We start from the raw sequence: 15,356 nt of genomic DNA, 5'->3' as shown, positions 1-15,356 counted from the left end.
TGCCCCTCTGCTTCCCTTCAGGCTCTTTGGGAAACCAGAGGTCTGGCAGCAGAGTGAATATCCTGGTTTGTCAGGAGCAGGGATGAAAGTTCCCGATAAACCATATGGTTTCAAAGGTTCCCCTTGATCCAAATGTGCATCTTCCTGTGCTTTCCCCTCTCAAAGGCTGGGTCTGATCCTTTTCGTGACTTCTTGACTGCTGCTGTCACATCTTTTTCCTCCTCACTGGTCCTTGGGGAAACTTTCTGCCTTGACTCTCCATTTCCATCTCAGCAGCTCCCTGGAGCCCTGATCCCACTGGGGTGGCAATGCCGAAGCTCCCCAGGGACAGAGCAGGGACGAGAGGTGTTCCTTGGACCATCAGGACAGAGGGTTTCTTCTCCACTTGCCTTAGGCTTCACGTACCTTCCCACACTACTTCGTATTTCTTCTTGCTTCTTCAAAGAAGCCAAAAAGGCTTTGTGCGTGCTCAGAACCCCTTCCCCATCCTTCATCTGCTCTCTCCTCCCATCCACCAGCTTGTAGAGAGGTGCACCACCTCTTCCAGAGAAAGCCTTGCCTGCGGGTGAAGCAAAGCAGGAGCTTCAGAGCAGTTTTTCTCACTAGTGAGCCTTGCCTCTTTTTTTTAGTATATTTTTTTTTTTTCCCCAGCAACCCAGTATCTTTTGCCAAAATGTGTTTTCCACATGTTCCCTATTAGTCATGCTCTCTGTCTTACAAATCTGTTACCAGTGCCACTAGCTGATGCTATTAATTTACTTCCAACCAGCTCAAGAGCTCGGCAGCAAAATTCCAGGCAGCGTTCCTAAAACCAGACCCGGCGGCTTGTTTGGATTTAAAACCGATGCCACTTTCTTCCCCAGTGTATTTATATATATGTATATAGCACCTCCACTCCTTCTCCCAAGGCTTGGCGAGGGAGAGGGTCCAAGCGTGGCGGTGGGCCCGGTGGGTGCCCGGCAGAGGCGGGGTCTGGCCATACGTTAAATACTTCCCTTGCGCTCCGGTTTCCAGCCGCTGCGGCACGGCTGGACCCAGGCGGAGGGAGTTTATCTAGGGCAAGGAATGTCGGCGGAGGAGGGAAAGCCGCCGCGAGAAGCACCATGTCTCTGTAAGTAGATTTTTTTTCCATTGTTTTCCCGGTGGTTTAAGCAACGGTGTGGGAATGGTGTAGAAAAGAAGGACATTCAGCTAGCACCAATATTTTTTTTCCTGTTTATTTTTTTCCTTCATCTGCTTATTTTAAACTCAGGTTTTAAAGTTTTCCCAGATCCAACAGTTGTGCCTGCGGTTGCGCAGAGGGGTCAGTGGGTTTCGGGAAGGAACCATGATGAGAACGTGGAGCCAACAGCTCATTCCGCTCCCTGGCTAAACGCGATTTTCACTATTTTACGTGCTGCTGATGGGTTGAACGATCCAACTCCTCCTTTGTAGCTGTTTCAAAGTGCAACTTGTACCCCGCGTGTGTTTCACACACCGCGTGTCAGCTAGTCTGGAGGTGACGTGTGAAGATAGATGACTATGCATGAATGGATTTCAAAGCCGGAGGGATGGTGGGTCCTCTCACGCGATCTCTCCAGCAGGTCATTTAGCCACAGGAACCACCTCGTCTAATCCATCTACCTGCTGCAGATCCACACAGGGAGCTGAACCTGTGTAACTTTTCCATTGCATAGAGGGATTAGGTCTGAAGCACACAGAAAGTACAAAAATCCATGTGTTGTGCTTTGATAGTTGGCATTGTGAGGAGATCAGACATAGTCTTCTCCTAGAATCATCCTAGTCAGCAGCAAAAGCAATGTGAACAAATCCTTTCTTGGAAGCTTGTTTGCCTTATAATTAATTCCAAAATATAACGGTGTACTAACCCCACCCCCCCATCTCGCCAAGCAGTTAAAGGCACTGAAATCTCACAGTGTAGTCTTTCTAGCCAGCGAGTCACAAAAAGCACTGGAAGCTTCACTGAACTGGTTGTAGGAGGGGTTTTTAACTCATTTCCTTCAGCTCCTGCTTTCAAATACGGTGCCAGGAGAGTGGGTGGACACACAGAAGCATTAATAATGTCAAGGTGTGATCATACACAGAGGCAACAGCGGGTCCTGGGGGTGCAGAAACAGCTCCAGGCTGTTTCCTGCAGATGTTCCTGCCGATCCAGATGTGCACGGAGAGCTGACCGCAGGGTCAATGGCAGGACCAACAGCTCGGGCTGGTGGCTGGTAGCCGGGGGTGGTCTTCTCAAAGCAACACCCCGCCACTTCGGTTATTTTGCTTTTTTTTTCCTCCTTTCTGACTCAGGAGGTTTGCGAGTGTTTTGAACCAATGCTATCGGGTGCTCCTTTCTAAAATGTGTCTCCCAGAGGAGATGGTGGTTCCTTTGCTAAAACCCCTGACTAATATCAGACCAAAACTTGAATATTTTCTCCAAAAGCCACCACTATCTTGGTCAAACCCTCCCTGCCCCAGCAATACTGCTCTTGGGAGGTGACTCTAAGCTTTGGGAACTGTGTCCTTGAGTAACGCTTGCAAAATGGCAAATTATCCCCAGTGTAGACCTCATAAACCCTTAAGGTGAGCACTGAAACGATCAATGAACTGCTCTACAGGACATTTGAAGCCCTTGTTTTAGAGCAATGTGGGGCTTGCAGCTAATTGCAGATGCAGATGGAGCCGGAGGTGGCTGAATGCCCACATGGGGCCAGCCAAGCTGGGGCCGACGTGTGCTCCATCCAAGCCCCAGCACTGCCTCGGCTGGACCCGGATGCTCCAGAGGCAGATGCACTGTGTCCCGCAGCAGGCCATCGCTGCGCCCAGCGGGGTCTTCCCTTCCCAGCCCCTCGTCAGCTGGAGCTTGGCCAAATGCCTGGATTCATCCTGCAAATCATTTAACGCCCCATTTTGCCCTTATCTGAATGGGGACACAAATCGGAGGAAGGGTTCAAGATACATTAAAGTGTATCCACTGAGTCTAAAGAAGCAAGAAGGCACTCAGAGGGGATGCTTTCCCATCTCACCCCTGAATAAATCCAATTTTCTCAATAAATAAAGAATAGCTCTGTGGGCATCACCTTCCATATTCTTCTGCAGCGTTTCTGTACTGACCATTGGGTCCAAGCCATCACTTTTGGGGTAGGAGATGGGGATTCTGGTCCCAGCAGCTTTGAGGGCTGTTGTCCTTCACCTCAACTTTGAGGACAGAGAGGAGAATTTCCTCCACCTCTTCTTCTGGCTTATTACACAGCCTGGAGTGAGCTGTTTCTCTGCTCCCTGCCTCAGTTTCTCCAGCTGCAGGACAGGAATAAGAGCCCTCGCCCCCCTCTGCAGAGTGCTCCTGCAGTCTTGGTCAGGCGTGTGAAGACTTGGGGGTTTGGGTTCGCAGAGCATTTGTTTGATCTAGAAATAGCAAGGTTAGAAAATTCCATCTGCTTGCTCTCAAGAGCCCTCAACGATGGAAGAATTTCGCTGCATCTCGAGCCTCGGGCTGTGCTGCTGCCTCCCAGGGCAGCACGAAGGCGAGGGCTGAGCAAACCAGCACTGTTTGGCTCCCGTCCTAAGGAGCAGCATGAGCAAAATCGCATTCCAGAAAGGCTCGACGTGGAGAACAGAGCAGGGCACATTTCCCGTCTTGCTCCCACTTGGGGCTGTGCCCACGGCTGGTGCTGGTGGCTGGTCCTACCCTGTGCCTGGCATGGGTGATGGGCTCAAAGCCTGGTTTGTGCTGTGGAAAGCCTAGGGCATCATTTTGTGTCTCCACATAAAAATGGTGCAAAGCCAGGTTAGGACCAGGCTAAAGCCTCATAGCATCATTTTCCCTCCACCCAGCCATGCTCAGCCAGCATAGTTTTGGTGTTCATACTCTTTCAACATATGGACAACAGCTCCTTTCTCTTCCTCTGCTTCATCGTGGAGGACCACAGGGGAGCAGCCTGTGCCAGGGCAGCTGCTGCTGAACCATAACACACCACTGCCATGTGCTACTCCATGCTAACTCGCTTGTGTCCATGCTCATGTGCTTGGCTCCTACATCTGCCACCACGACATCCACTCTTTGCTTCTGGGCGCGGTGGTAGGTGTCAGTTCATGGGTGGGATTGGGCTGATAGACACCTAATTTACTGCCTGGCATCAGGTGTCTGTGTGCAAACAAGGTGGGTAAACTCCACGGCGAGCCTGAGGATGATTCAGAGGAGGGATGCAGGGGTGCAGGAAGGATGATCCCATCCTCTGCTGCCCTGGGGTGAGCGCCCCGCTGTCCCCCGCCATGGTGCTTTTTGGGTCTGGGTGCTTTATTGCTCCCATCTCCAGGTATCTGTCAGGGTTGCTGCCAGACAAGCAGTAAAATTGCTGCCTGCCTTTAGCGATGCCTGGGGTCACCCAAGGAGCTCAAGCTGAGGCCCCATCACAAGTTAAACTAAACACAACATGGTTATTACAAGTTCTTCCTCCCCAGCTGTCCAGGTCTTCTAATAAATGCATGGTTTTCTCTGAGAGCTTTTCAAGGTTTATTTTTAAAACAGTCTGCATTTGATTAAACATTTGTTTTGGTTTATTTTGTTTTTTTCCAAAAGGAACTTAAAAGGGCCATCAGCCTGTAAACATAAATATTCCCATTCTTTTGCTGATTCTTTGCATTTTTCTGGATTTGCTAATGAAAGATATTTCAGCAGTGAAAGTCTCTGTGATGTGGGCAGCATCCTCTACTCCCGCTTTCAGCTCAGGCACTGGAGCCCATGGGGTGCAAGCAAGAGATTACCACAAGTTAAGCATCTTTTTGTGCCTAGGTGGCTTCCACGGTGCCTTGCGTGCCCTTTTACAGTCACCCAAACCCTTCTTACAGCTGAGCAACATCTTGAAACAGGCAACAGTGTGGGTAACGGTGAACCTAGTAGGTGCTGTGGCTTGCTGTGTTGTTAATCTGTGTGTATCTAGAACCACCAGCTATCCCTGCCTCCAGCTACAGTGGTGCAGGACATCCCCACGTTGGCCATGTCCTGTTCCCCGATGCTGCGCTCTCATGTTCAGCCCCATGCTGTGGTCCCTCACAGGTCCTGGGGAGATGGGCTGCAGTGATAAACCTCTTTGAGATCAAACAACCTCCTCTGTGTGCCGATGTCACAGTCATGTTACTGAGTGCAGCCACAGATATTAATTTACATCTGTGTTTTTTTCTTCCCTCTCTTCCTGCAGGTTATAACTGAGTAGCCCTTATGACCAACATGAGCTGGAGCTTTCTAACCCGCCTGCTTGAAGAGATTCACAATCACTCCACCTTCGTGGGGAAGGTCTGGCTCACCGTGCTCATTGTGTTCCGCATTGTCTTGACAGCGGTGGGGGGGGAGTCCATCTACTCCGATGAGCAGAGCAAGTTCACCTGTAACACCAAGCAGCCCGGCTGCGACAACGTCTGTTATGATGCCTTCGCACCGCTGTCACACGTCAGGTTCTGGGTCTTCCAGATCATCATGATATCCACCCCTTCAGTCATGTACCTGGGCTATGCCATCCACAGGATCGCCCGGTCGGCGGAGGAGGAGAAGAAGCGCAAGGGATTCAAGAAGAAGAAGCAGTTTGCTTTGAACTGGCAGGCAGTGCGCAATGTGGAGGACCCGATGGAGGCCGACGAAGAGGAGCCCATGATCTCTGACGACACAGCAGAACACGAGAAAGCCAAAGCCAAGCCCAAGAGCAAAGAGCAACAAAAGCATGATGGAAGGAGGCGCATCCAGCAAGAAGGACTGATGAAAATCTATGTCTTCCAGCTACTTACCAGAGCTTCGTTTGAAGTTTGCTTTTTGATAGGGCAGTATTTGCTCTACGGTTTCGAGGTAGAAGCCTACTATGTCTGCAACAGACTCCCTTGCCCTCACACTGTGGACTGCTTTGTGTCCCGGCCAACAGAGAAGACCATCTTTCTCCTGGTGATGTACGTCGTGAGCTGCCTGTGTTTATTGCTGAACATGTGTGAGATGTTTCACCTGGGGTTTGGGACCATCCGAGATGCCATCCGCAACCGGAAAATCAACAGCTTTAGGCAGCCTCCCTACAACTATGCCTACCCAAAGAACATCTCCTGCCCTCCTGAGTACAACCTGGTAGTGAAATCTGAGAAGTCCACCAAGATCCCCAACAGCCTGATGGCTCACGAGCAGAACTTGGCTAATGTCGCTCAGGAGCAGCAGTGCACCAGCCCGGATGAGAACCTCCCGGCAGACTTGTCCACCCTTCACAAACACTTGCGAGTGGCCCAGGAGCAGTTAGACATAGCATTTCAGAGCTACAGCAGCACCCAGGCCAACACGCAACCTTCTCGAACCAGCAGTCCTGCCTCGGGTGGCACGGTGGTAGAGCAGAACAGGGCCAACACCGCCCAGGAGAAACAAGGTGCTAAACCCAAGGCCTGCTTGGAGAAAGGGAGCTCAAGCAGTAAAGATGGAAAGACATCAGTGTGGATATAGCTTTGTCTAGAAGGAGAGAGGGCAGCGTACGTGGGGTTTTCATTTTGGTTTGTTTTTTGGTATTGTCTTGCGTTCGTTGCACAGGCGCAATTTTTATATGGAAGTCAGGAGAGAAAAGGATTTACAGACCAATTTAGTGCTGTCTTCCAATGTGTTAACAAAAGACATTTCTTTCCAACACGTTCTCCAGTTGGGAACCTCCAGTGAGCAACAGCAAACCCCCCGCATCTCCCACCCCTTCATTCACCATCGAAGCCACCAAGAGACCAGACAATGTGCTGCGATGGGAAGCGGAGCTGCTGGTGGCTCAGAAGAGCAGTCAGGTCAACAGCGAGCAGCTCCCCTCCTGCATGCTGAGGCTAGAGTGCTGTAGGCCAGGCAGTGTTTAATTACTAAGCATTCTTAATCAAAACTAATTTCTGATCCCTTGATGAGAAAAGAAAACAACTGATGTGTTGCATGAACCTTCACGATACGCTTACAGCCGATGTCCTGCCTGAATTGTCAGATGCTCTAGCAGGCATCGCTGGAAACGAAGGCATCGTTCGATGCTGCGAGCCACGAGCTGGCACCCACATCAGGTTACGGGGCAGAAACACAGCGACTGTCATACACAGGGAGACCTAAAAGCATGGCACGGCGCTGAAGGTCTTTTTGTCTTTTATTCCTCTTCGTCGAAGCAAAAAGCAAGTGCGGTCAAATGCTACACAGCAGGAGGGAGCAGTGACGTTGTGTTGTACCGGTGCCTGTGTAGCGCTTGCTACAGATGTGATGGGAATCGCTGCAGTTACAGCGTTTTTAACAAGTTGTTGCTTCACATCATCAGAAAGTGCCTTTATGCAACCAGGAAAAAAAACCCTTAAAGGGTTTAGCCTTCTTTATTTGCTGAATATTAGTAGAGATCGGAAGATCAGTGTTGGCAAATCTTTTTTTCTGTTTAATCAAACCCTTATAAATGTGGCAGATGGCTCATCTATGCATCGTGTGTCTATGATGTGTGTGTGTACATGTACGTATATATACAGACACATATGAACACGTGTGTGTGAATATAGACATAGAGACACATATATATAAATGTAATATCAACCCTCTGGTAATTTTACAGCCTTCCACCTTCCCTGGGAAAACCCGGCTGGTCCAGGGCTATGGCTGATCTCATCCTGGAGCAGTCTTTGGGCTTCCAGCCTCCAGCCTCACCTGGGGAACTAGCAGGTTTCACACACTTGCTTGGGGACTTAGCAGAAGATCTGGCTTCAGTGGGGACAGAACCAGGATAGTAGCAGAAACTTTTTCCCTAGTTTATGGGGAGCTTTTTTTCAGCTTGGCTTGGTTTTAGGGTCATTTTTGTGCAGCCACAGGAGTCTGGGAGCATGTTAAAATCAAGCTGCTGAGCTCCAAGGCTCCTGCTAGTGCTGAGGATGTGCTTTGTCAGGGTGGATTCATCCTGTGTGTCTTGCACAGCTGCGGGGCTGTGCCTTTGTGCCCCATCAGTAACACAAAATAGAAAGAAAACCTGATCAATGGGAGCACAGGAAGCATCTCCTGCCAAATGGTAGAGGTTGAAACCAATCACTGCCCCACTCTGCCACATCTCAGGGTGGGTCTGATCCCTGAGATGTTCCCCAGATGCCTGTGGCTTGGCAGATGCTCTCGCAACCTCCCAAGAGTACGATGGTTGATTCACCACCATGGAGAACCCAAATAGGCAGAGCCCTCAATATCAAACCTAATGTGAAAGAAGTAAATCCTCACTGAACACAGCACCATCTCTGTGCCGAGCTGTTCCCTCGGGGCCGTGCCAGCCACCCAAAGTCACATGTTGGTCCCTGTGCAAATATTTCTTATCCATTGGATCTACGTGACTACTTCCTGGGCATCTTTCTCATGTTGTTAAGATCAGTCCCTGAAAGCCTTGAGGATGCCTGCTCTCCATGTTCCTTGGGTGTGGCCTTCAGCTCCTGGAACCCTGGACTGAGCTGTGCCATGCCATTAAAGAACAGTGCTGGCAGCAAAAAAGCAGGTTTAAAAAGAAAGCAAAGAAACATCCTACGAGGCATCCAGCTGCAAATATTCAGTATGGCTTTGGGTAACAGTCTGGGGAATGCTTTCAGGCTTGTTCCTGGTCCTGCTGAAGGCATTGGTAAAATGCCTGGAGTGCTGCCAGCTCTCGCTGCTAGAGATTTTCCCCTTGAAAACAGACAGCCGCATGCAGGAGGAGGATCAGTGCATCCCCCCAGCAGCGATGGTCAGTAGTAACACACATCCATCGCGTGGAGGAACGGCCTTTTTGCCTTGAATTTTGCATGAAAGGCTCAGAAAGTTCACACCATGGTGGTGGGGAGACAAACATATCCAATGGCACTGTTTGTCGTTGTCCCACGTGAGGGAACGTGTTCTCCTCCTGGGCTGGGGCTGTGCTGGGCAATGCAGGAGAGGCTGGTTGCTGCTGGTGGAGATAAATGCATGCAGGTCCACAGCCCAGAGCTGCTGGGGAGAAGAGCAGAGGTGCTGCTGGGTGGAAGCTTGCTCCCGAATAATTACAGGTGTCCAGGGCACAAGCTTGCTGTCCACATCAACGTGACTTCTCCTTTATCGCCAGCCCTGTGTCCCACGGGAAACAGTGTGTATTTAAAGTCAGGATCCCGAGGGAAGGATGGAAACTCTGAGGAGAGTGACTGTTGGATGCTGCCTGGGTTTTTCCGATTCCTTTTAGATGAGCAGCAATATCACAGCCCCGGGTGAACTCATCCTTCCCACACAGTGACAGAAGGCACTGTGCTGTGCAGGAGTCCGGATTTTGGATTTCTCCGGCCCATACCAGAGACACCTCCCTCAGCCCCAGACGGCCTGGGCATTTCCCGATGACTCAGATTGGCCTCTTGGCTCCTGCTGACCTGCAGATTCACCAGCGAGTCACCAAATGGAGGGATGGACACAGGCCTCCCTTGTTCTTGCTTCAGGAAACCATCCTGGCAAACGCCTCACCGTGGGGGAAGAGGGGGGCAGATTTTAAGGCAGAAACCCCAGAACCTGGTCACAGGGACCTGATCGACTCATTAAACCCACTTTATACAGCAGGGCTATACCCCCTGCTGCAGCGATACAGCTGGTCAGCACCCGATGGGAGGAGATCTCAGGGCTCCATGGCTGCAGGGTTGCAGACACTTAGAGCAACAGGGCTGGAAAGGACCACAGATCTTCTCCGCAACTTGTCACCATCAAATGCTTCCTTAATCGCTACGACAAACCCCCCTCGCTGCAGCCCCTGGTGTCTCCTCTCCTCAGCAGACATGGAGAACATCTCATGCCTTTAATGTCTGCAGAAGCTTTTGGGTATTTGAAGACTGTTTTCATCCTCTTCAAGTCTGCTTTCAGCTAAACAGCTCCGGTGTCATCAACCTTTCTCCAAGGGCTGCTTTTCTAGCATGGTTTTCCTCAGTGTCTTTGAACCACCACCAAACAGTCCATGTCTTCCCAGCAGTGTGGCAGTGCCGGTCCTTAGGCTACCTTCCCACTCTGCTCCTCTTCACGCGCCCATCTGCCACGCCGGTCCTCTCCAAAACCCCATCCTCTGCAGGCACAGGGATTGCTCCCCTCTTCAGATGTCTGCTTGTACAGTCAGGATCTTCCTGCCCTCCTTCAAACTCCCTTTTTATTTTCACACCGTAGACCCAGAGCACGAAGTGAGTTTTCAATGATCAGTCTGTCCCGCAGCAGATTTGCAGCCCCCTCCCGGCTGGTGTCACCATCACATTGAATGTGCACACATTGTTTTCCATAGTGAGAGTCAATAACTGCAATATTGACAAGTACTAGAGCCAGGGCAGACTCTTGGCCGATCAATACAGCCTCAGCGTCGGGCAGGGAGACAGGGCAACCACTCTCTCTGCCGTCCTTCCAGCCAGCCCCGCTCATCTATCAGGCTTGAAATACATCCTTGCATAAAATGCTTTGCGAATGGGAGCTGATCTTGCTTCCCTGCGTTTTCCAAATGCTTTGACAGGGACAGAAGCACAAGGGCACATTCCCAGCAGGACTGCTCCGGTGTCGTGAGTTGCCTGGGAGAGATGCAAAGTCACTGGCAAGGTCCCAGCCAGCCCGGAGGACACTGTTGACTCCTCTGACCCCGCAGAGGAGGGACCCCAGTTCTCCCAGATCCCATCTGAGTCGCACACAGGAGCCAGCATGAGTCAGACAGCCCTAGAAATATACAGGATTATTATTATTGTTATTAAGAATAGTGAGTTGCTCACCTCCCCCCTTCCTCCTCCACTCTTCGGCCTCCAAAGCCTTTAGGATATTATGTTTTTCCACTGAGTCACTGCCACAAAGGTGACCGACATACATTAACTTCTCTGCAGGAGAGAATCCTTTCGAGGCAGGGGCAAAAGTCTCCTCTTTTATCGTGTCGGTTTGGGAAGGAAAAGGATAGAGAAGCAAAATAAGCATAACCACAAGCAAAAAACTCATCACAACCATTACAAACTAAACCGGCATCTCAAGGAATTTCAGTTAGACGACAGGCAGCGTCAGCCACGGAAGAAACTCCAGTAGTATGATTAATACTTTGCCTTTTTTTTTTTACAGGTTAGTAGTTTTGTTCACACACAAGACGGGTTTAGCTTTGTAGCCGAACTAATCATAAATGTTGACTCTCTCGCTAAACTTGGTCGGATAAAGCGCCCACACTTATATTTCTGCTCTTACCATTCAGGGCCAGGAACGTCCCACGTAAAAGCCAGATTACCTTGTTGCTTGCATTGCATTCCACTGGGAAATACTTGAACTTAACTCAAGGGCATAACCAGTCTGTGCTGTTACGAAGTTTCTGGGATTGTTATTTTTCTGTTGTTCATTTTTTTATGTACTAACTGTATTTGTACTAGAAATTTTTTTGAGTATGAGGTTGAATCTGTAAGTATTTTCCAGTGTAAATGTTACATCTGGACTGTAGTTAGAATATTAAACACTGGTCAAAAGAGAAAGATCAGTCCAGGTCTTCAACTGGCTGTTCCACGTCCGTTACTAATAAAACAGAATAAAACTTGCATTTTGTTACAGTATGCAAAGCATGTGAAGTTTCCATGAGAAGGATGCTGAGTGTGGATGACAAGAAATTTTTCTCAATCTACTATTTGCCTGTTTTAGCCACGTAAGAGCTCTGTTTTTCCAGATACGGCTATAAATCACTGCAAAATATTTTTGCCTTAAGAAGTAGTTGACCTTCTAGTTGTTTGGGATGTGTTGTCTCTCTGATGAATCACTGCCTACAATTCCTTCAGGCATGGAGCTGAAACTGCTTAGGAAAGTCTGCACTTCCAAAAGCAAGAAAACTTTGCAGAGTCTGGGACAAACTGATGATTCAAGCTGAGCAAACGGTGGGAAGGCACTTGTGAGAAAGCCTTTCCAAATGACCTCGGTCTTTGCTCCTCCCATTAAATGACAGGCACGTTCACTCACAACCACTGCCCAAAGAGTCTTCAGGAAACAAATTCTGGACAGAAACACTCATTTTTTCTCTTTCTCTAGCAGCTGTGGTATCTTTCAAATTTCTTTGGCACGAACAGGACCAGCTCCCACCAAGAGACACAGAAGAACAGGATCCTCTAAGAAGTCCACAAGGAAGGCCAATAGTCAGCAGCACTTTATCCTCATAGGTCATATCCTTTGCAGTGCTACATAAAACACCCAAAACGAAGAAAAACTTTGCTAAATAACAAGGTGTCCTTTGAACCAGCAAGGTCTGAGCAGTAAGGTGAACTTATCTTTGCTGTTGGCTGCTGGGTTGGCACCAGATTTACTTGGACATAGAAGCACCCATGGACGGCTGACCTTAGCTTGATGCTGGTACCAGCCACTGTCATGCAGGAACAAACCCCGTAGGGAGTCTTCCTTGCTAGCAGCCTTCATCCCTCACTGCCAGGCTCGCTCGAGGTCTCTCATGTCCTGCTTCAATGGCTCAGGCGACTGGCATCAGTGGGGAGTGAGTAAGGAGCAGCCTCATCCCTTGTCCCCAGGTCACCTCCAAATTGCTTCTGCTGGAGATTGCGGTGGGGACAGTGTCCACAGAGGGGTGACAGTGTCCATGGAGGGAGGGCAGAGCCAGAGGGTGACAGGGCCCCCGAGTCTAAAGCTCAGTAGAAAAAGGAACGGCAAAAGCAGCCTCCGTCTCCCTGTATTTTGGGAGCACACAGAGCAATTGCAAAAAAAGCTCATTTCTGAAAAACACCAGTGACTCTCCAGTGTCCCATTCTCTCTAGGGTTACAAGACCCATCTTCTTCATTAGCTGCTCCACGCTGCAGGCAGTATTCCTGTCAACAGCATTTCACTAGCTCATAATCACTCTCCCTAGGGGAATGCTAATAACAGCTTTACCTTCGTTTTCAGCCCCGCTAGCACAAAACAGACCCTTTGGTGCACAGCCTCTCTCAGCTGCCACTTTGCTTTCTTTCTGCGTCCAACCTGTTGTCCTTGCAATTTTCCCCCCATCTTCATTGGCCTTTGCATTGCCCAGGCCAGCCACAACCCGTGTTTTCCTCTCCAAGATTGTGGGATGTTGTCCCTGTGCCAGAAGTGCTGCTACGGTTTACCGCAGCCCCAAGTCCCGGCTGCTGGCTGCCTGCGTCGACCTCCTGGAGCGCAGCTCAGGGAGTATTTAATGTGCAGAGCTGGGGTTGAACGATTGCAGCTCACGTGGGTTCGTGGATGAGCGCTCGTGCTTAGCACCCCAAGAAAAAGCTGGAGAAAATGAGTTTATTATACCAGCACTAACCCGCAGGGCTGGCTGCGGAGAGACAGCAGTTATCCCCGCTTTGTGCTAGTGCGGATGAGTTATGGATGAATAAACGCCGAGGATGAGCCCTCGCGGTGGGAGCCTCGGGCCATCCTGCTGCTGCAGCAGCCAGCAAGCCCCAGACATGGCAGGGCTTCGGGCGGTGGGAGAGCAGAGAGCGGAAAGCTGGTGGAGCAAGAGGCTGCCGGCAGCTTCTGCAACTGCCCAGGGACTGGTGAGGAACAGAGAGAGATTCCCTGTCCTTTTCCACCATTTTCTTCGCTGTGAGAAGGGTTTCAGAGTTGCCTTGATACACCTGCCCGGATGAGAGATGTTCTACCAGGGGTGGATTTCAGGGGATGTCCCCTTTGGCATAGGGCTTAGCTAGGGACATTGCATCTTGTCGCCCTGACACCCCATTCCACCAGCTCTCCTTCCACAAACACCACAAGAAAGGACAAAGGTGGTGGGGGACGATTCATCAGGCTGATGTGGGTGCAGGATCAGGAGTAAGAGGGAGCTGTGGCTTTCACAGTCCCACCATGATGTGGAGAGCCTATCAGGTACAGAGGACAGACTGATCTCCACTACCATTAGATGCCTGGATGGAGCTGATGCCCCCAGGACCACTTGGAGTCCGTCTTGGCACAGCTGGTGTGGCCTGGTTTACGCAGAGACTTCAGGGTAAAATGAAGGATGGGATTGTTTAGTCTGGAGAAGAGGAGGCTGAGGGGAGACCTTCTCACTCTCTACAACTACCTGAAAGGAGGTTGTAGTGAGGCAGGTGTTGATCTCTTCTCCCAAGTAACTAGTGACAGCACGAGAGGAAATGGCCTCAAGTTGCATCAGGGGAGGTTTAAATTGGATATTAGGAAAATATTCTTTACTGAAAGAGTGGTCAGGCATTGGACGAGGCTGCCCAGGGCAGTGGTGGAGTTCCCATCCCTGGAGGTGTTCAAAAACCCTGTAGATGTGGCACTTCAGCACATGGTCTAGTAGGCGTGGTGGTGTTGGGTTGACGGTTGAACCTGACGATCTTAGAGGTCTTTCCAACCTTAATGATTCTATGATTCTATTCTGAAAGTCTTTTTTTCATCTCTGCCACCTACAAAGGAGCCCAGCCCACTCGGGTGTGGATGTCCACATTTGGGTAGATGAATTCCGTATAGGAGAGGGCTGTTTTTCATGTATAACTTTAGGTATTTTACACCAGATACTCTGGCAGAAGTCGACTGAGCATCGCAGAGAACATGCGTTTCAAAATTCCCCCTGCCAACCCTGCTCAGCACCAAGGCATTGTGATGCTCCTAAACTGCCTTCAAACCACAGAGGTGGAGAGGAGAACTGAGGACACAGACTCCTTTTATCACGCTTTCTTTTTTCATTTGGTCACTGAGCTGAGACTGTGGCTTCAGAGGGCGGGAAGGAGAGGATCCATGACCACGTCTGGGAGCTTTAAACACAGCAGACAAGTCCAGGTAACACCACGCTTGCAGCTTGAAGCACAGCAGGTCAGACACAACCTCTGCTCCAAACGTGGACACCAGCAAGGGAAATGACATTACCACGTTGTCCCTCTGAGCAGGTTTCTGGTCCCCTGCTTTTAGCTAAGACAGACACACGCTCAGCGAGGGCTGGCACAAACCTCCCCCTGGCTCTCAGCGTTGCAGGTCTCAACCATGCTATGGCTTTGCTCAAACCATCCCCTGAGCCAATTTAATACACTACACTGGCAGAACTGCATTTTCTGAGCACTGAAAATGTTTAAATACTACTTTACTGTCTGCATAACTCTGTGCTAAAAGAAAAGAAAATCCAGAAAAAAGTGAATAAAAGCTGTAGAAATGAAAAATAATCAAATAAAGGCTCAAATTTTCTTCCTGGTTCTTTTCTGTTTTCACTTTTCTTTCCATTGCCACCCTTTCATATATAGAATCATAGAATCATAGGATGGTTTGGGTTGGAAGGGACCTTAAAGATCATCTGGTTCCAACCCCCCTGCCGTGAGCAGGGACATTTTCCCCCAGCCCAGGTTGCTCAGAGCTCCAACCAACCTGGCCTTGGAACACCTCCAGGGAGGGGGCAGGCACAGCTTCTCTGGGCAACCTGTGCCAGTGTTTCACCACCCT

General features: G+C 49.9%; 1 protein-coding gene across 3 annotated transcripts in view; it reads left to right on the top strand.

Moving 5' to 3' along the window:
* The window catches only part of GJC2 (gap junction protein gamma 2), a 43,950-nt gene extending 28,943 nt beyond the window's left edge, over positions 1 to 15,007 (top strand). For 2 of the 3 annotated variants that reach the window (XM_075419931.1, XM_075419933.1), the window contains one exon: positions 5,184 to 15,007. In XM_075419931.1, the coding sequence (XP_075276046.1) occupies positions 5,204 to 6,451 (1,248 nt within the window). In that variant the 5' untranslated portion in view covers positions 5,184 to 5,203 and the 3' untranslated portion in view covers positions 6,452 to 15,007. Of the gene's footprint in view, positions 1 to 959; positions 1,112 to 5,183 lie in introns of those variants that run through there. The other variant, XM_075419932.1, reaches the window with a different exon arrangement.
* Positions 15,008 to 15,356: the final 349 nt, after the last annotated feature.

This window comes from Opisthocomus hoazin, chromosome 4, assembly GCF_030867145.1.
Source record: "Opisthocomus hoazin isolate bOpiHoa1 chromosome 4, bOpiHoa1.hap1, whole genome shotgun sequence".
Lineage (NCBI taxonomy): Eukaryota > Metazoa > Chordata > Aves > Opisthocomiformes > Opisthocomidae > Opisthocomus > Opisthocomus hoazin.
This window is presented reverse-complemented; position numbering and strand designations above follow the sequence as displayed.